The 19,851-nt window shown below is 43.5% G+C and overlaps 5 protein-coding genes across 38 annotated transcripts in view; 3 read left to right on the forward strand and 2 right to left on the reverse strand.

The window, feature by feature from the left end:
* HUWE1 (HECT, UBA and WWE domain containing E3 ubiquitin protein ligase 1) overlaps positions 1–13,273 on the reverse strand; it is a 650,778-nt gene extending 637,505 nt beyond the window's left edge. The window contains exon 1 of the mRNA XM_050776804.1: positions 13,270–13,273. The gene's annotated coding sequence lies outside the window, so the exon portion shown is untranslated. The remainder of the gene's footprint in view (positions 1–13,269) is intronic.
* Positions 1–13,584, reverse strand: part of FAM120C (family with sequence similarity 120C) — a 120,946-nt gene extending 107,362 nt beyond the window's left edge. For 2 of the 3 annotated variants that reach the window (XM_050776857.1, XM_050776856.1), the window contains exon 1: positions 12,806–13,558. In XM_050776857.1, the coding sequence (XP_050632814.1) occupies positions 12,806–13,501 (696 nt within the window). In that variant the 5' untranslated portion in view covers positions 13,502–13,558. Of the gene's footprint in view, positions 1–3,758; positions 4,117–12,805 lie in introns of those variants that run through there. The other variant, XM_050776859.1, reaches the window with a different exon arrangement.
* TSR2 (TSR2 ribosome maturation factor) overlaps positions 1–19,851 on the forward strand; it is a 1,158,091-nt gene that overhangs the window by 880,504 nt on the left and 257,736 nt on the right. The window lies entirely within an intron of this gene.
* Positions 1–19,851, forward strand: part of GNL3L (G protein nucleolar 3 like) — a 517,777-nt gene that overhangs the window by 113,134 nt on the left and 384,792 nt on the right. The gene's annotated exons all lie outside the window — the stretch shown is intronic.
* MAGED2 (MAGE family member D2) overlaps positions 13,903–19,851 on the forward strand; it is a 645,534-nt gene continuing 639,585 nt past the window's right edge. Inside the window, exon 1 of the mRNA XM_050776914.1 lies at positions 13,903–13,912. The gene's annotated coding sequence lies outside the window, so the exon portion shown is untranslated. The remainder of the gene's footprint in view (positions 13,913–19,851) is intronic.

Raw genomic sequence — 19,851 nt, forward strand, 5'->3', positions numbered from 1 at the left:
GTCTTGGCCATGAAATATGGCAGTCAAGCTAGAGGTAGTAGAATACCGATCCAGTGTTCAGTACACACTATTAAGGTCCTAATTTTAATTTGCGAATACCCAATTTTAGTACTCTTTTTTCTTTTCTGAGATGGAGTTTTGCTCTTGTTGCCCAGGCTGGAGTGCAATGACGTGGTCTCAACTCACTGCAACCTCCACCTCCAGGTTGAAGCAATCCTCCTGTCTCAGCCTCCCAAAGTAGCTGGGATTACAGGTGCCCACCACCACAACCTCCTAATTTTTGTATTTCTAGTAGAGAGAGTTTCACCATGTTGGCCAGGCTGGTCTCGAACTCCTGACCTCAGGTGATCCATCCACCTCGGCCTCCCCAAGTGCTAGGATTACAGGCGTGAGCTACTGCGCCCGGCCCAATTTTAGTACTCTTAGGCTGCCAGAAGCCAGCCCATTTCTGCAGATGAAGCCTTCTGTCACATTTAAGAACAAAAGGGAAAACTTGGATTTTTAAAAAACCTGTTGTGTGTCAACCACGGGCTGGAAACTGTACTTTGATGCTAACTTTTGTTATCAGTGTATACAGCAAGAACTTTGGCATCCAGTGAAACTATGATCAAAGTTTGTGGGGACAAGTCACTTAGCTTCTTCATCTGTAAAATGGAGATTTATCTAATTCCTACCCAATTCTAAGACTTACAATTTATAATAGCTGGCACAGACTGAAAAAGTAGTTATGAAAGTCTGTTTTGCAGAGATGAAGTCTGTGGTATGCACTGCCTGAAGGTCCTCAGAAATAATTTGAGACTAGTAGATACCAGAATAGGCACTTGTTTAGCCCAAAGCAAATCTTCACAACTGAAAAGTCAGAGGTCTCATGAAAAGTATCCTTAGGAGTAAGAGAGCGAGAATCCAAGGGAACCTCTGGGTTACCTCAGAAAGGAGGACAGGAACTGCACAGAGGACAATGATCACAATAAATTTCTAAGAGTCTTTGAACTAGGGGCTGTAAATGCTTACAGGGATGGGCAGCTAACATGAATGAAGGGGCTGAGTAAAGAAAAATTAACTTCCAGAAATGTAATTTTTGGCTAGGCATGGTGGGTAATCCCAGCACTTTGGGAGGCTGAGGCAGGAGGATTGCTTGAGGCCAGGAGTTTGAGATCAGCCTGGGCAACCTAGCAAGACCGTCTCTAAAACAAACAAACAAAACAAAACCTTAAAAATTAGCTGGGTTTGGGTGGCACATGCCAGTAGTCCTAGCTACTGGGGAGGCAGAGGTGGAAGGATTGTTTTGAGCCCAGGAGTTCAAGGTTATAGTGAGCCATGTTCACACCACTGCCCTCCAACCTGGGCAACAGAGCAAGACCCTGTGTTTAAAAATAAAAAACACACACAGAGAAATGTATTTTTATTTAAGCTGTGGGTGTTTATACATGCAAAATACTGGAGTTTACGTTTTACATTAAAGACATAAGTGAAAAACTAGAAAATTTATCATTACACTTTTTTTTTTTTTTGTAGTTTATTCTCCTTTGACTTGGAACTGGAGGCCTGACACATTTATGTGCCAAGAGGTCAACGTTAGGTCTTATATTTTTGTGTTACAACATGCAGTACAGAATTCAGCCTTGAATGCTTTCACTTCAAGTGACTAATTTGATCCTATTTCATAACGGAAAACAGCTGTTTAGAAATGTAGGCATTTCCAAACACAGAAGTTTGGCACAGTGTTTTTTATGTTTCAGTAACTACTTCCAAAGTATTTGTAGAATTCGGCATTTCAATGACATCATGCTTCATTTTCAGCACCACGGCACAGTAATTCAGAATCTCCATTGTAGCTCTTCTTTCATACTCTAAACACTGAGAAAGGCTAATTGAACAATATTAGTTCATTTTCATCAAATATGTCAGAGAACCTTTTCTGGAATTCAACAGACAACTTCACAACTGTGGGAATGTAATTCAGGCCATCACTTTCAATTCTTGGAAACCAATTTCAGCAAAGAAAAGTCAGCCAGTTTATCTCTTGCCAAATGAGTTTCTCAAAGGCATAATTTTGCTAGGAACAAGCAAGTACAACCATACATTTGTGAAGGTATTTATGAACAATGCTGTTTTTATTCAGTGTCTAGATGAGTTGTAAAATCAACCAAACAAGCCAAATATTTTATTTCACTCTCTGCGGGTGTGGTGGATGCCAAGTCATTTTTTTCAGTATCTTGAGTACCATGCTTCAACTAAGCCAATCAACCTCCGTGTAATAGGGCAGATTTCCATAACATGCACCCAATAATTCACCAAGCAAAGTATTCAGTTGTGGAGCAAACCACCATGTTAATTACTAGTTCCTGATCTGACTGATTCATTTCTAAGCTTTTAGCAGAAAGAGCTTTAAGTTTAGGTCCCCGGAAAGTGTTTCTGCTTCAAATTGTTTCTTGGGTCCAACAGTTCTAAACACTATTGCAGAAGCACCACCTGTAGTCATACTTACTAATTTCGACCAATTGATATTAAAAATCTGAAGACTTTTCTCATCACACAAAATCCAGGTATTTCCAGATGTACCTGTGATGAGTCCAAGAGTCAGGTTACATCAAATTCTTAACACATGAATCATACTTAAGTGCAGTGGCTCTCGAACTTTAGCATGATCAGAATCAGCTGGAGGGCTTGTTGAAACAGATCCATAAGCTCCCCCACCTTTCCCACCAGTTTCTGATTCTGTAGGTCCAAAGGGGTAAGGGACTGAGAATGTGTATTTCCAACATGTTTCCAGATGGTACAGTGCTGTTGGTCTGGGACCATACTTTGAGAACCACTGGCTAGGAATACAGCTAACTGTACAGCTATGTGGATGTAGTTTTTAATCTGTTGTAACCAACTGCTATGTAAATCTCCAAAAATAATTTAACTTTTTGACTAAATCTGTCCCAAGAATGTTTAGCCATCAATGTCTGACATCCTGAGCCAAAGTATTTCCTACCTTTGCAAATGCTTGTTTATAACATAATTTCTGTTGTACTTGACAAACACTTTTATAAAACTACTGTATAAAAAAGGCTTTCAAGTCCTGGCAGTTTTTTCATTTAATACATAATTGCCTTCTGTGGCATCACTTATTTTATCTGTATCTAGAAATATAGCCTGTTGAAATTCCAAGTACATTTTTAAGTTCTTTTCATTTCAGCACTCATCCTTTTTGTATGATTTTTTCTTTTTTTTTTTTTTTTGAGATGGAGTTTCACTCTTGTTGCCCAGGCTGGAGTGCAATGGTGCGATCTTGGCTCACTGCAACCTCCACCTCCCAGGTTCAAGTGATTCTCCTGCCTCAGCCTCTCGAGTAGCTGGGATTACAGGCATGCGCCACCATGCCCGGCTAATTTCATATTTTTAGTAGAGACAGGGTTTCTCCATGTTGGTCAGGCTGGTTTCGAACTCCCGACCTCAGGTGATCCACCTGCCTTGGCCTCCCAAAGTGCTGGGATTACAGGCGTGAGCCACCGCACCCGGCCGTACACTGACATTTCTTACAGTGGTTTACTTTCAAATGGTATCTATCTTAAATTGTAGTCTTTCAACAGACACATTTTATTTAGATGGATATGAAAATTCATCAATTCCACAAAGAAATAGGCTCTCTCCTGTTCAAACACGTGAACTTCTTCCATAAAAAAGATTGTTTTCACTTTGCACAGATGTGGGTATGAGAAATATTTCGTGTTCATCAAAAATATTATTTAAAAAGAACAAGCACAACAATCAATGGTGTTTCAGTTATCTATTTCTGTGTAACAAATTAGCCCCCAAACTTAGTGGCTTAAAACAACATTTATTATCTCATAGTATCTGTAGGCATGGCTTAGCTGGGTCCTCTGGCTCAAGGTCTCCTACAGGCTTCAATCAAGGTGCCAGCCAGGGCTGCAGTCATCTCAAGGCTCGCCTGGGGAAAGATCCGCTTCCAAGCTCACTCACGTACGTGGCTGTTGGCAGCAATTCAGTTCCTTGCGGGCTGTAGTTGGACTGAGGGCCTCAGTTCCTCACTGAGTGTTGGTTGGAGGCTTCCCTCAGTTTCTTTTCCTGTGGGTCTCTCCATAGGGCAGCTCACAACATGGCAGCTTGCTTCATCAGAGTGATCAAGCAAGAAGAGCCAGAGAGAAAGAGAGAGAGAGTGCAAACAAGATGGAAGTCACAGTTTTTTATAACCTAATCTTGGAAGTGACATCCCATCACTTTTGTTGTAGTCTGCTCATCAGAAGCAAGTCACTAGGTCCAGCCCACAAACTGGGGGGATGGGAGGAGATTACAAAAGGGTGTGAATACCAGGAGGTGGGAATCATTGGGAGCCATTGTAGAAGATGTCTACCATGAATGACAAGTGGCACTTCGTCATTGTGGCAGGGAGACACCATGGAGCTGTAGAGACCAATAAATGAAGACCATGTGGTTCACCAAAAGGGGTTAAGCAGTATTGCCAGAGGATCTGATATTTCAGTAGCTGGAAAGAGACTTTTTTGCAACATTTCTCTATTTTTAAAAGTTGGCAACAAATTCGAACTTGTTAAAAAATAATGCAAGTTAAACGACAGCAGGAAATGATAATCATTCAATTCATACAACTAGATGATGCCTTAATATTCAGTCCAAGTGCATTATTTGATTTCAGATCCTGGTGAACACTATTGATCAATGAAAATAAATGAAGTTCTTTCAAAAAGAAAAGGAAAAAAATATGTGGGCCAATGCAAAAATACATGAATGGGCCACATAAGGCCTATGGGCTGCCAGTTTGCCATCCTTGCCATAACCTTTGTAATTTCCTCATGTGATACAGATGAACGGGCAAGGGTTTTGCTTCTGGTATGCAAATCCTGGTTTCTGCCACTTCTATTGGTTATGTCCCTGGGCCTAATGACAAGGGCCAGAGAAAGGATCCTGGGGACTTATATCATAAGTACTTTCTTCCTTGTTTCCTCTACAGAGGAAGGGTAGGGTACCATGCTTTGTACCCCTGACTTCAACACTCCTTATCTCACTTCCCTACTTCATTTTCTCCACAGCATTTCCTATGTCACAAAACATATTTTGCCTATTTATCTTGTTTGTTGTCTATCTTCTTCATTAGAATATGTTTCATGAGGTCAGAAATCTGTTTTATTCACTGCTGTATCCTCATAATCTTGAACTTTGCCTGGCACACAGGAGTCCAATAAACATAGTCTGAGTAAATTAATTCTATTGTTCATAGTACTTAGAATAGTGTCTGGCACAGAACAGGTGCTCAAAAATATTAACTGAACTGAAAAGCATTGTCCTGATAAGAAAAATGGGGTAAAATTGGGCTAGATAATGGTGGGGAGATCATGAAGGCATGCCATTGCATGTCATGCTAAGCTTAAAGCATGAGAGTGAGGTGATCAATGTCCAACCTACTAGGTGCACAAGATATTTTGTATTTTTTTTTTTTTTATACAGGGTCTTAACTCTGTCACCCAGGCTGCAGTGCCGTGGTGCGATCTCAGCTCAGTGCAACCTCAACCTCTCAGGCTCAAGCGATCCTCCTGCCTCAGCCTCCTGAGTAGCTGAGACTACAGGTGTGCACCACCATGCCCTGCTACAAGATATTTTAGTCAATATAATAGCAGCTGGCATTTATATGGCATTTACTACGTGCCATATAATGTTCTAAGCATATTACTTAAATCATTTAACACTCACAACAAAATTTGTGATATAGGTATTATTGTTAAACTGAGGCACAGAGTAAGTAACTTGCCTAAGCTTACATAATGAGTACTTAGAGGAATAGGGATCTAAACCCAGGCAGTCTGGCTCCAAGGCCTGTGTTGTCAGCCATTATGCTACACAAACTAAATATAGGAAAAAATGTTCTGGAAAAAGTTATTAAAATATAACTATAAAAATGCAATTACACTGTTCTGAGATATGTTAAAGATGAAGGATTTTGGTGTCAAATATCTTTAGGTCCAAATCTTGGTCCAACCATGTTCTAGCAGTGCAACCTTGGGCCAGTGACTACACTGAGCCTGTTTTTTTTGTTTTTTTTTTTTTTGCTATAAAAAGTAGAGATTTAGGCCGGGCGTGGTGGCTCATGCCTGTAATCCCAGCACTTTGGGTGGCTGATGCAGGCGGATCACCTGAGGTCAGGAGTTTGAAACCAGTCTGGCCAACATGGTGAAACTCCGTCTCTACTAAAAATAGAAAAATTAGTTGGGTGTGGTGGCATGCGCCTGCAGTCCCAGCTACTTGGGAGGCTGAGGCAGAATTGCTTGAACCCAGGAGGTGGAGGTTGTAGTGAGCCAAGATCACGCCACTGTACTCCAATCTGGGCCACAGAGCAAGACTCTGCCTCAAAAAACAAAAAACAAAACAAAACAAAAAACAAAATAAAAACAAAAGAGAGAGATTGATTTAATCTGTCATAGGAGTAGAGGAAAAAATAGAGATTAATACCTCTCCTGTTGGGTGGTTGTGAGAATTAAATGAATATTGGTGCGGTACCTCGCCCATGTGGTAGCTATTATTACTACCATCAAAAGGGAATATATTCTATAAGTGCATTGCTAAGCAGCTACAAAACTTCTGAGTAACAGGAGTTCGGCAATTCAGTTTGCAATCTGAGTTTATTTAGATGGAATTAATATATAACATTGTATAGCACTGATTCTAAATTCTTCTTTATCTGACCTGTAAAGCCCTCTACAGTGATTCAATCAGTAAAGGTAAACCAACCAATCTCTCTCTCTCTCTCACAGCAAACATTATTTTATGTATGTCAAGTCCTAGAGCAAATCTCCGCCCTCTTGAAACTCATTTAAAAGAGAATTAAGCGATATGAAAATACTATGAAAGAGAAAAAAACATGAGAGAGGTAAGAACAGAGTACTCTGGTAGTAAAGGGAAGGCTTAATTTACCACAGCTGACAGAGGCTGGCTAGGAAAGATTCTATAACGATAACTTTTGAGCAGGAATAAGGGGGAATTTGCTATGCAAAGGTCAAGATAAACATAAGAAAAATACTATGAGAGAGGACACGGTATGTCTAGGAAACTAAGAAAATACAGAATGGTTGGAACAGGGGTGGCCAGAGGTGAGCACCAGGTAAGTCTGGAGGGAGTTTGGGATCAGATTGTGAAGGGCACTGTCTGCCATGCTCAGAAGTTTGGACTCGGTAGGGTAGGCAAATACACCTTTGTGCATATAACAGAGTCAGCTTCTGTTTTCAGAATGGTGTCTCTGGCAGCAATATGGCAGATGGAGTCCAGAGAGTGTTATGGTAAAGGAACAAGTTGACACTGTCTTCCTGGTTCAGATAAGAAATTTTGGCAGCCTGAACTAAAGCAACGGCGGTGGAAACAGACAGAAGTAGCTGGACTCAGGAGACATTTCTAACGTAGAATTCAAAGGATCCAATGACCAAGTAAATGTGGGAAGTGACAGGAGAGTGAAGAATTGAGGACTCCACGGCTTCTGGCTTGAAAGTGATGAAAGACACCATTCATAGAAATAGAGAGTACCAGAAGTGGAACAAGTTTTGGGGAAACATTATAATGAGTTCCATTTTGGGTAGTTTTTAGTTTAAGTGACCTAAAAGACATCAAGTAGTAGAGAGCTGAAAAGATGTGTTGAAAGCTCATGAGAGAGGTCGAGGGTAGAGACAGAGCAACAGGAATCATCAGAATTTAATTAATACTTAAAGCCACCATAATGGATGAGATTGCTCAGGAAACAAAAGTAGAATATGACCAGGACAGAAGCCTTGAAGGCACCAACATTTAAAGAAGCAGGCAGAAGAGGAATAAGGAAAAAAGAAGAAAGAACTAGAGGGTTACAAGGAGAATCAGAAGTGAGTTGAACTGTGAAATCCAAGGAAGATAGTTCCAGAATAGGATGGCTTGATATTAATGATCTTACAGAGGACCAAGAAAGGCTAAGAATGGAAATGTGTGCAGCAGCTTCAGAGTGGTGACATCAGATATAAAGTAGCACTAGGCTAGGAAATGGGAATTAATACAATCTGCTTCTTTAAGAATAATGGTGAATAGGGAAGAAAGGAGATAAAGATAATGGCTCGAAGGAATTAGAAAATAAAGGGGAAGTTTTTGTTTTTCAAAGATTATTTGTGCATGCTGTAAGTGAAAGAAACCAGAGAGGCAGAGACTGAAACTGTAGAAAGGACAGGGATTACTACTTTTGAATTCCTATAACATCACTGTATGATTCACTTACTTGGCACTTAGCTTACACATTTGCCTTGTATTGGCAGTATTGTACATTTAGCAATGCTGGCACAAACTAAGTGCTCAAAAAATCTACTTATGATTGTTTGTCTTCATGTATCTATACATATTATCTAGCCAGTAACAGTGTACAATCATACACAAGAATGTACAAAATGAAGGAAACAGGATGGTGGGATTGTGTAAACTTTGAGCAATATAAACCCAGAACAGTAATTTTTATCCACCACTTACTAGTACTTAGAACAAAGAAAAATTATTTTACCTCTTGGTTATCTCAGTTACTCAACTGTAAAATGGGGGAGAATACCATACACCTTGCAAGCTCTTGAGGATTAAATGAGATATTTTTAAAGCTTTTAATATACAACTTGTTGCCTAAGAAGTAATTATTATTTTGATTATTTTCCAACCACTAGAGCATCTAGAAAAGTCATCGACTTTTCAGAATGTCTATGACTAATGGTAAGTAAACAATCAGGAGGCATAGCAGCCATTGCTTTATCGTATTCTAGAGAACCAAAGCACAAAATGATACCTGTTCTCAAAGTCTGGTTATTCATATACCACCAACATGATTTCTGCCATATCCAAGTACTACAACTTAATATCTTTCTTTAAATCAACTCATTTTATGTAATCATAATCATTCTAAAAAAGTATAGCTGCGAAATGGTGAGTTTGATGTGCTGATCATTTTTTTTCTAATTACACAGTAACCATTAAAACAAAGCATTCATTCCCTTAATCACCCTAAATTATCTCCTGAATCACAATCTAAAACTGCTTTAGGTTGCTCTACTTCTGAGACCCTTAGGAAGCAATCAGGCAAGCAATTTGTGGGTTTACTTAATTTTCCTTCTACTGATTATCATTTACAAAGGTTTGCAGAGCATATAAATGAAACCAACCAAATCAAAAAATTCATCCCAACAATATACACTGGATCTTTTCATGGTAAGTCCGAAGTTGTCTAAAGCTAAACAGACAACCCAGCAACTTATCTATTATTTAATCCTTCCACCTCTACTTTCTGTATCACAAATGAAAATGAGACTGGGAATAAAGGTCCATCTTGTGGTCTAGCCCGAAGAACAAAACCAAAGAGGGGAGAGATACAGTAGTGGGTTTTGTTCTGAGGCACTGACATTTAGTCAAAAGAAATAGTAGGCATGCAAATCATCCAAGTGAAAAATTCCCACCTTCAAGACAGTAGAACACTCCTCTGAAAAGGGAAACCACAATCGGTTATTAATACCTTTCAAGTCTGTGCTACAATCCAGGGAGTTCTTCATCACTCCAATAAAAACAAAAACCAGGAGAGAACTTCACTCATTGATAACATCGACAGACACTTTAGATATGCAATTTTAGAGCTGGTCTTAAATCCATTATACTAAGAGCCACACTACACTCTTAAAAAGTCACTTCTACAATCCATTCTCTTAGGATCACTGATCTATTCATTATGGAAAAAAACAAGGTACTCTGCACCCAAAGTACACAGGGCATTATGGAGCATACAAAAAGATCAGAGTTTGTTTATAATCTAGCACAGGGAATAAGATTTATACATTCCCCAAGAGTGCTTCTAAGGACTAGAGAGAACTGCTGGGAATTTTTCCCCAACATTTTTATTATGAAAAACTTCAAACATATGGCAAAGTTGAAATAATTTTACAGTGAACATCTGAATACCCACGACTGAGATTCTACTATTTTTACCATACCTTATTTATCACATATCTATCTATTCAATCCATCTTTTTTATTAACTGCTGGGATTTTGAAAATGAGACTGTGTGGTGAAGTACGACAAAAATACACTAAGGGCTGCTTCTCAAAAGATTTTGACTGATGGGGTATATAAACAAAAAAAAACTTTGGAAACCACAAACCCATACTCAGTGTTCAACCCTCCTGCCAACCTCCAATCAAAATCTATTCAGAGCTCATAACTGGCTATTCGGGTCTCCACACCCTTGTCCACTATCTGAACTCTCTTCAGTCCTCTTCATGGCTTAGCACCAATCCGTGAAGCCTTCCCCAACTTTCACTCCCTTAATCAAAATTAACCATGCCCCCTATAGGGGCCACATTTTTCATCATTTGCAATTAGCCCACAGTATCTGCAATTTATTATCTCTTTCACTAAACCTTGCCCTCCTTGAGGACAGGGTCCCCTTATTTACCTCTCAGTCCTCAGCAAGCAGCTAGTACTTAGCCTACAGCAAGCGCTCTAATAAAAGAGTGAGTTAATGACCTGAACCGTCTTTAACCAGGAGCCAAGGAAGAGTTTAGCTGAGTGGGGAAATGATCTAATCACAGTGGCACTTTAGAAAGATTCATTTTATAGCAGCACTGTTGTTTAGAGTATGAGCTTTGGAGGAAGACCACATAGGCACAAATCTCAGCCCTGCCACTTATCTCTTGGTGACTTTGGGCAAGTTTCTAAGCCCGTGCCTCAGTTTCCTCATTTAGAAAACAGGGATAATACTGCTTCACAGGTTATTGCGAGGATGATGAGGTAATTTTTTTAAAAGAAGCGCATAGGCCGGGCGCGGTGGCTCAAGCCTGTAATCCCAGCACTTTGGGAGGCCGAGACGGGCGGATCATGAGGTCAGGAGATGGAGACCATCCTGGCTAACACAGTGAAACCCCGTCTCTACTAAAAATACAAAAAATTAGCCGGGCGTGGTGGCGGCGCCTGTAGTCCCAGCTACTCGGGAGGCTGAGGCAGGAGAATGGCGGGAACCCGGGAGGCGGAGCTTGCAGTGAGCTGAGATCCGGCCACTGCACTCCAGCCTGGGCGACAGAGCGAGACTCCGCCTCAAAAAAAAAAAAAAAAAAAAAAAAAAAAAAAAAAAAAAAAAAAAAGAAGCGCATAGAGCGGCACCTAACACATAGTAAATATTCCATCAATGTGGTCACTATTGCCAGCAATCAGGTTAATAACGAGGTTAAAAATTCCTTACAAGCCTGGGTGGTAGCAGTGAAAACAAAGTGGAAAGAATGGCCATGAATAAAGAATCTACCTTAAAATGTTCAGTCAGAAGAGCAAGCAAATGTGTGCCTTTTTTTTTTAACCTTGTATGAGATAGCTCACGTTTGGATGTGTTTAAACTAAAACAACTATAATCTAGGCACTCTAGGCACAGATTTGATGCTGAGAACGAGTCTAGCATGACTGAACTCTAGACACAACCTTTATAACCACTGCAAGCTTCTCTGTTTAGGTCTTTTAAAAAGTCTCTGAGCTAAAACTTGTTTCCTTCTCATTACTCCAGCAGACACCACTTCTTAAGTGATTCCCACAATCCCCTGTTCTGTCTAACTGTAAGGACAACCCCCAGGAACCTTGGTTGGGGAAATAGGTTTGCGGTTTCGTTCTACCCAACCCTGTACTACTTTTCTTTTTCTTCTTCCTGCCCACCTCCTTTACTTCCCCAGCCTTGCTATTCTCTACACGTAGGAACTTGAAACCTAAGAGTATGGGAAAGCAACAGAGCAGCAGCAGTGGTGCCAAGAACTGGGGATGCTGCCAAGCTGTTCCCCAGGCCCCATATGCAGTGACCCAACTACATGCAGATTGGACGTAACTGCCTATGGGGCCTTGCACACTTGATACTCCTTTTTGCTTCTGCTCATTTTCTTCCTCCCACTTAAAGCAACCTCCTCCCAAGCTTGTGACTCATTCAAATCCAATCCATCTTTGAAGACCCAGGTGAGGTCCGACTTCTTCAGGGAAGCCTCCCCTGACCACTTTAGTCCAAAGATATCCCACCAACCCCACATACAGAAAACAGGAACTGTACTTACTGTCTGGACCATAAGGCATAATCACACATTGCTATAATTAAATGTTTCATGTGTATACATTTAACTTTCCAAGGGTATGAGCAGTGTCTCACATGTCTTTAAAACTCTTACACTCAGTGCGTTAATATTTGTTGAACAGTGAGTGAATCAGTGGGTTTTTGTTTATGTGTTTAGGCTAAGGCAGGAGGAAGAAGATGCATGTTGAAATGAGAAAGGCTGAATGGACAGATGGGTAAAAAAGCAGCAGTGGGTGAAGACGGAAAAACAATGTAGAAGAAAGGTATTCAGTTCACACCTGCTTAAGTGATTTACTGCGAGGTTGGAAAGAGATACAGGAGAGAGATGTCAACTGGAAAAAGCAGGGTAAAGGCATTTCAGTTTGAGGCAGAAGACAGCAGGAGAAAGGTGAGGCTACAAAAGAAATTCTGACTAGATTCTGCTGAAACCTAGTGGTAGGCCAATTGGATAAGGGAACCTAAAGGGAGCTACTGGGATGACATGAGTAGAGATATGGCCATGTAGGTGAGTGAATCCGTAGGGGGTAGTATGAAGGGGGGAGGTAAATGGACAAAATGGTAGAGGGTAGTTAGGCAGGTAGGTTAGCTGTTGGGCGGGTAGGTGGGTGGGTAGATGGGAGGCAGGGTAGTGGGTAAGTGGGTAGGTGGTTAGGTATTTAGTTGGGAGGGAATAGGTGTGGGGCTTATTATTTAAGATCCGGCCCCTCCCTCACCTTGACCCGGAAGCGGATGAGTGCTAGCCTCACGCAGTGGCTCAGGCAGGCCGGTGGCAGGAACCAGGCCCGCGGTGGAGGGGTGCCCTTGTTGCCCACGTGTCCCACGATCAGTTGCGCTGTCTGCCGCTCGGCCTGGCACCGACGGCCCCACTCGGCCAGCCGGTCCTTGCCCAGGCCCCCCGGGAACATGACCACGAGCTCCAGGCCGTCGCCGCCAGGATAGGCACAAGCCTGGCACAGCGCTGACAAGTAGCCCAGCATGGCGTTCCATTGGCCGCCACACACCCAATCCGTCTGGTAGCCGCCATAAAGCCGCGGCAGCGCCGAGCCGGCGTCCACCAGCACCCGGGCCCCGGGCAGCGGAGGGGGCGGCGGCGGCAGCGGAGGGTGCAACCCGGGCTGCGCCTGGCCATGATGGTGGAAGTGGTGAGCGGGGTGATGGTGCCGAGTCGGCCCCGCGCCCCCGGAGTAGGCACCCAAGGCAGCGGGCGGAAGCGGCGGTTGCAGAGGCGCGGAGCCCCTGGCGGCGCGTGGAGCCCCGGGCGCTAGGGCGGCAGTCGGCGGCAGCTGGCGGTGCAAGTGCTGCTGCTGCTGCTGGCGCGAGACCGTGCGCGCGAGTTTGAGGAGGTCCACGGGCACCACGGCCCCGGGACAGCGCTTCTCCAGGAACTCTTGGAAGCCCTGGACACCCATGCTTCGTCGGTGGGCAGACGAGACAGCGGCTGCGCGAGCAGGCTAGGCGACGATCTGGGCGCGAAGCTGGGGGCGGGCGCGTGCGCACTCCGCGGGGGGCAAAGGGGGGCGGGAAAAGGATTCCCGAGGGGAGGGGTGAGGAAGCGAGGGAATGAGGGCGGGGAGAGGAGGAAACCACAAATTGGATTTGGGTAGAGAGAAGGGGAGAGGCGGACCGGACCCGGGAGAGGCTGGGAGGATAAAAGCGAGGATGGGCTTTAGTCACTTCTCTTTTTTCTCCTTTCCGGTCGCTCTTCTTCGCGCTTTAGAAAGGGTGAAGCCTCTTTCTTCCACCTCCGGGAGCCATGTTGCCTCGTCTTCTCGGTGGTACACGCTTTCTAGCTGGAGGAAGGGGAGCGAGGAGGGGCGGGGCGGGGAGAGGGGCATCTTGGTAGTTGTAGTCTTCTCTATGGCCTTGGGATGTAGTCGAGGAACCAGAATACCACCCTTCTCAGCCCTTGTGCTCACAGGGTCTCAAGAAGCGGGGCGTGATGATGAGTGTTTAGGAGTTGCACTCCAGCTCCTTGCATCCCACTGAGCTGCTTAGGTTATTTACTGCTTTTTCCTGGAAAAAGAGTTTTGGGGGAAGGATTGATGCATCATGGGAATGGAAGTTAGAGTGGATTGACTGAACTCAGCTAAAGTGAGCTAAAACTCCCCGGGAGGGAGGATTTTCCCCTTAGTGGAAAGATGATATGTAAAAGAGCTGTTGGTCCCAATTAAGAAAGACGTAACTGGTCGGGCGCGGTGGCTCACGCCTGTAATCCCTCCGAGGCGGTTGGATCACGAGGTCAGGAAATGGAGACCATAGTGGCCAACATGGTGAAACCCCGTCTCTACTAAAAATAAAAAATTAGCCGGTGTGGTGGCGCGTGCCTGTAATCCCAGCTACTCGGGAGGCTGAGGCAGGAGAATAGCTTGAACCTGGGAGGTGGAGGTTGCAGTGAGCCAAGATCACGTCACTGTACTCCAGCCTGGTGACAGAGCCAGACTGCATCTCAAAAAAAATAAAGAAAAAGAAAAACTTACATTATTTACTTGCCTAAGGCAATGCAGAGACAAAATAAAATCGAATATCCTTGCCCTAAGCATCTCTTTGGGCAGGGAGATAATTACCAACACAAATTACATTACAAGTTGTCCCTTTTTGGTACTCCCAGATCTATGTCCTATGGTTAGGGCCTTTGGTTTCCAAACTTCATTGTGTTTTAGTCTGTCGGGAGCTTTTCTAAATAGCTGCAAGGGCTCTAATTTCAGGTATATAGAGTCATAATCTTTTGAAAAATGTATTTTCAACATACTGAGATGAAACAGATGCAGTGCCTGTCTTCTTTCTGGCTTTTAGGGCCGGCCCACTCTTTCAGCAGGAATAGAGCAGAAAACAAGATCTGAAGTGAGTAGTAGCCAGATCTGGCTTGGAACTTACTGGAAGGTAGGAGATAATGGCAGGCAGAGTTAGAATGCAGAAGTGCAGAACCCAAGAGTTATCAGGATAAATGAAATAGGGGAATACTCTATTAGGATGCAAAAGCAAAAAAGCTTCAAGCTACATAAAAGAAATTCTAAAATAGTGGAGATGGAACAAGCCAGATTGTCAAAGAATAAGTAGATGGCAAGGCAGTGTACATAGTTAACTCTTGAAAGCAAGCAGTGAAAGGAGAGAGCAGTGGCTTGAAGGGATGAAGGATGGAAGGAATGGAGGTTTTTTAGTATAATGGACACCTGTGGGACTGTCTGCCCAGGCCCTCTTTTCCGGGAATTGACCCTCCCCTTCCCGCATTTATAGGGTTATGACAAAAACTGCCATGTTCCTATAACCATAGCTTATTGGGTCAGAGGTGGGCACCTAATCCAACCTGGGGCAATCAAAATCTCATTTTGTAGAAATTTGGAATTGGACCAGATATATCAGCTTTTCTCTAAGTGTAAAGCTTGGAAGCTGTCAACTAATTTTCCCACCAGAGGGACAGAAGTGAAAGATGCTGGTCTGCAGAAAGAGAGAAAAAATACAGACTTTCCGAGAAGAGCAGAGGTGAGAAATAGAGTCTGCATTGTGTTCAAGTCCCAGGTTCCAGATAATGCAGTAGTGTGATTACAGCTCACTGCAGCCTCGGCTTTATTTTTGGTAGAGACCCTAAAATGTGGAACAGATAAGATCAGAGACCTCTGCATCAGTTGATGGGAAGGAAGTTGGTATTCTGTGTTATTTGGCAGTGAAGCATTTGCTTATTGCTCTTGGGACTCAAAACAGCAGCCCCTTTGCTTGTATCAAGAGATCTGCATTTGCTGAGGGTCAGATATTCATTGGCCTTGCTGAATTACAGCAGAATCTCAATCTTGCCTCAAAGGTTTCACCAGTTAGGAAACTGGCATCAAGGCAATTGGAATGAAGTTATCTATATCTGCCTCCTAAGTAGTACTCCTTGTTCTCCAGCTCTCCTAAATGTGACGAATAGAAGCCACAACAGGATGATCCAGGCTATTCCCTTTAGCATATCTGAAGCTTCAAAGAGCCTAACTTGGCAAGATTCTTGGCACTTGTTTTTAGCATTCTGAGTCTCCTCAAATGAAACCAGCAGGCAGTCCAATAAGGTTTTAAAGAAGCTCTATCACTAGAAAATCAAATCTGTGAATAGGGGCCATAATTGATCAGCCAGAGCAGTGATTCTCTTTTTTTTTTTTTTTTGAGATGGAGTCTCACTCTGTCACCTAGGCTGGAGTACAGTGGCGTGATCTCAGCTCACCGCAACCTACACCTCCCAGGTTCAAGCAATCAAGCGATTCTTCTGCCTCAGCCTCCCGAGTAGCTGGGACTACAGGCATGCGCCAGCACACCTGGCTAATTTTTGTATTTTTAGTACAGACGGGGTTTCACCATGTTGGCCAGGGTGGTCTTGAACTCCTGGCCTCAAGTAATCTGCCCACCTTGGCCTCCCAAAGCGCTGGGATTACAGGCATGAGCCACCGTGCCCGACCAGAGCAGTGATTCTCAAAAGTATGTCTCTGGAGCAAGCACATCAGCATCACCTGCAAACTATTAGAAATGTACATTTTCAGGCTTCACCTCAGACCTCCAGGATCAGAAACTCTGAGTGTGGGGCCAGAAATCTGTGGTTTAAGTAACATTAGTTAAAGCAGTGAAGACAGATTTTATTCAGTAACTACTGACAGAAGAGGAAAGAGCTGAGCTTCATTCTGATTTGCACAGAGGTTACTGGGCATTTTAGAGGGAAAATGAGGGAGTAGGGAGGGAAAGCAAGCAGGGACTCAGTAGAGTCATGGAAGTGAAAAATTACAGAGGGTTTGTCGGTGTAAATGTGATTAGGCCAGCTGTGTCTGCTACCTGGCAAATACTGAAGTTAGATTTTTATCCTCCCAGGGGCTGGGAGACAGAGGCCCTACCCTACATTTCAAAGGACTGGCTTCTAGGCCCTTGAGAAACAGACACTCTGTAGTTTGTAGGAAATACATAAACATCTCAAAGGAACAGAGGAAGGATTTACAATTCTAAGCCCCTTTTTACTAAATGCCCTAAGAAAGGGAAGCAGGCCAGGTTTGGTGGCCCATGCCTGTAATCCCAGCACGTTGGGAGGCCCAGGCAGGTGGATCACCTGAGGTCAGGAGTTGGAGACCAGCCAGGCCAACATGGTGAAACCCCTTCTCTATTAAAAATACAAAAAAGTTAGCTGGGCATGGTGGCACAAACTTGTAATCCCAGCTACTGGGCAGGCTGAAGCAGGTGAATTGCTTGAACCCAGGAGGTGGAGGTTGCAGTGAGCTGAGATTGTACCACTGTACTCCAGCCTGGGTGACGGAGAGAGACTCCATCTCAAAAAATAAATAAAAATAAAAATAAATAAATAAATAAATAAAATAAAGAGAAGCTGAGGCCTATCCTCAGGTGTGGACTAGAAAAAACTGAAAGTTTTTCCTGACAGGGAATTCAAAAGTGAGCTAGGGCTGGGTACAGTGGCTCATGCCTGTTAATCCCACGCTTTGGGAGGCTGAGGCGGGCAGATCACTCGAGGTCAGAGTTCGAGATCAGCCTGGCCAACATGGCGAAACCCCATCTCTACTCAAAACACAAAAATTAGCCGGGCCTGGTGGCGCACGCCTGTAATCCCAGCTACTTGGGAGGCTGAGGCACGAGAATCACTTGAGCCTGGGAGGTGGAGGTTGCAGTGAGCTGAGATTGTGCCTCTGCACTGCAGCCTGCCCAGTAGAGTGAGACTCCGTCTCAAAAAACAAAGCAAAAAGTGAGCTGGGTCTTCTCAGGGATTCAATCTTAGACTGTCAGAAACCATGCTAATGTTTGGTGAAGTCTCAGTGCAGGGGTTTGAATTGAGTGTACCTGCTGAGTTTTTGCAGGTCTTACTTAATAGCCCTTTAGGTGAACTCTTGAGTTTGAGAATCACTGCTTTTCTAGAACATACTCTTAGCCCCATGTCCAGACTGGTTAAGCAAAGAGGTACATCAGTAAATTGGTTGCCATTTTTTATATGCCTGTAATTTCTTTTATTCCAATCCAGGTGGAAATGGACCTGGTGGCTGATAATGGTGTGACCCCTCCTTTCCTAAATAGGCTTTTTTTTTTAGATGAAGTCTCGTTCTGTTGCCAGGCTGGAGTGCAGTGGCACGATCTTGGCTCACTGCAACCTCCGCCTTCTGGGTTCAAGTGATTCTCCTGCCTCATCTTCCCTAGTAGCTGGGACTACAGGCATGTGGCACCACACCCAGCTAATTTTTGTATTTTTAGTAGAGACGGAGTTTCACCACGTTGGCCAGGATGGCCTCAGTCTCTTGGCCTCCCAGAATGCTGGGATTACAGGCGTGAGCCACTGTGCCTGGCCTAATGGACTTTTTTGTCGCCCAAGCTGGAGTGCAGTGGTGGGATCTGGGCTCACTGCAACCTCCGCCTCTCAGGCTTAAGCAATTCTTGTGCCTCAGCCTCCCCAGTAGCTGGGATTACAGGTACACGCCACCATGCCTGGCTAATTTTTGTAGTTTTAGTAGAGATGGTGTTTCACCATGTTGGCCAAGCTGGTCTCTAACTGTTGGCCTCAAGTGATCTGCCCGCCTTTGCCTCCCAAAGTGCTGGCATCATAGGCGTGAGCTACCGTGCTGGCCCCTAAAAGGGCATTCTGACTGTGGTTATCTAATTATTTCTCTACTCTTGCATATTAGATCTATTGGTGGCAATTAAGTTTATCAGAGGTTGTGAGATCAAGAGCAAGAGCAGCCGTATTTAGATTGTCACCAAACTAGAGGAGGAAAGAATATGTCCTTGCCATACCATTGCTTCTGAATGCAGTAGTTGAATAAGACCAGCAGTTGTACATGGCTAATGTTAGGTGCTAGCATTTTGGGAATTGTAGGTATGGGGAAAATAGCATGTTTATAGGACAGCCAAGAGGAGGTTTATAGGTCAATATTTATTAGACTGTCTCTGCAGCACCCCTTTTCTACCACCTTATCTACCTTATCCTCATGGTTGCAGCAGGAGCCATCCTTTAGGGACGTTCCCAGAGAATTTGACTGAGCTGGAGGAGAAGACGTGAAAAATCCTGGCTGTACTCAGACACCTGGTTCATTTGTTCCTAAGGCCCACCTGTATTATCCCTGGGTTCTATGAGGCAACCCTATCTTTATAAATTCCCATTTTTGCTTAAACTTGTTCAAATTGTGTTTGTACTACTTAAACACAAGATTCCTACCATAAATAGTACAGGAGAAACTATACAGGACGGAAGTCATAGAATAGTATTTCAGAATGTGTGCTTTGGAGCCAAGAACTGGTTTCCCATACCAGTTCAACTTGTTATTAGCTGTATAGTTTTAACAAGTTGCTTAGCCTCTTGTACCCTTCCTGTATCTGTGAAGTGGGGGCTCATTAATTTATTCAACAGATTTATTTAATACCTACTACATGCCAGGAATAAAGCTGGGCACTGGAAGAAAACAGTTTTAAAGACAGTCAAGGAGCACAGAAAGGTGATAACTAATGATCACTTAGGAGCTTGTGAAAATTAAATGACATTGTAGAGCACTAGCATAATAACTGGCACAATAAGCACCTAATAAATGTTAACTCTTATGAAGGGTGGGGAGAAGCATAAAGAGGTTATATGGAGAGTTCACATCAAACTCAATCTTATGTTACCATTCCACCGAAGTAGGAACTAGCTGTTCAGTTTCCGAAAGAGGTCCACTTAGGTTTCCCTATTGCCCAAATCCTTGGGGCCTCTTTGAGAGGCTATGAGGTCATAGAGTTATAGAAAATAATTCATCAGAAGGTCTAATGAGGTTGCCAT

The sequence above is a fragment of the Macaca thibetana genome, chromosome X (assembly GCF_024542745.1).
Source record: "Macaca thibetana thibetana isolate TM-01 chromosome X, ASM2454274v1, whole genome shotgun sequence".
NCBI lineage: Eukaryota > Metazoa > Chordata > Mammalia > Primates > Cercopithecidae > Macaca > Macaca thibetana.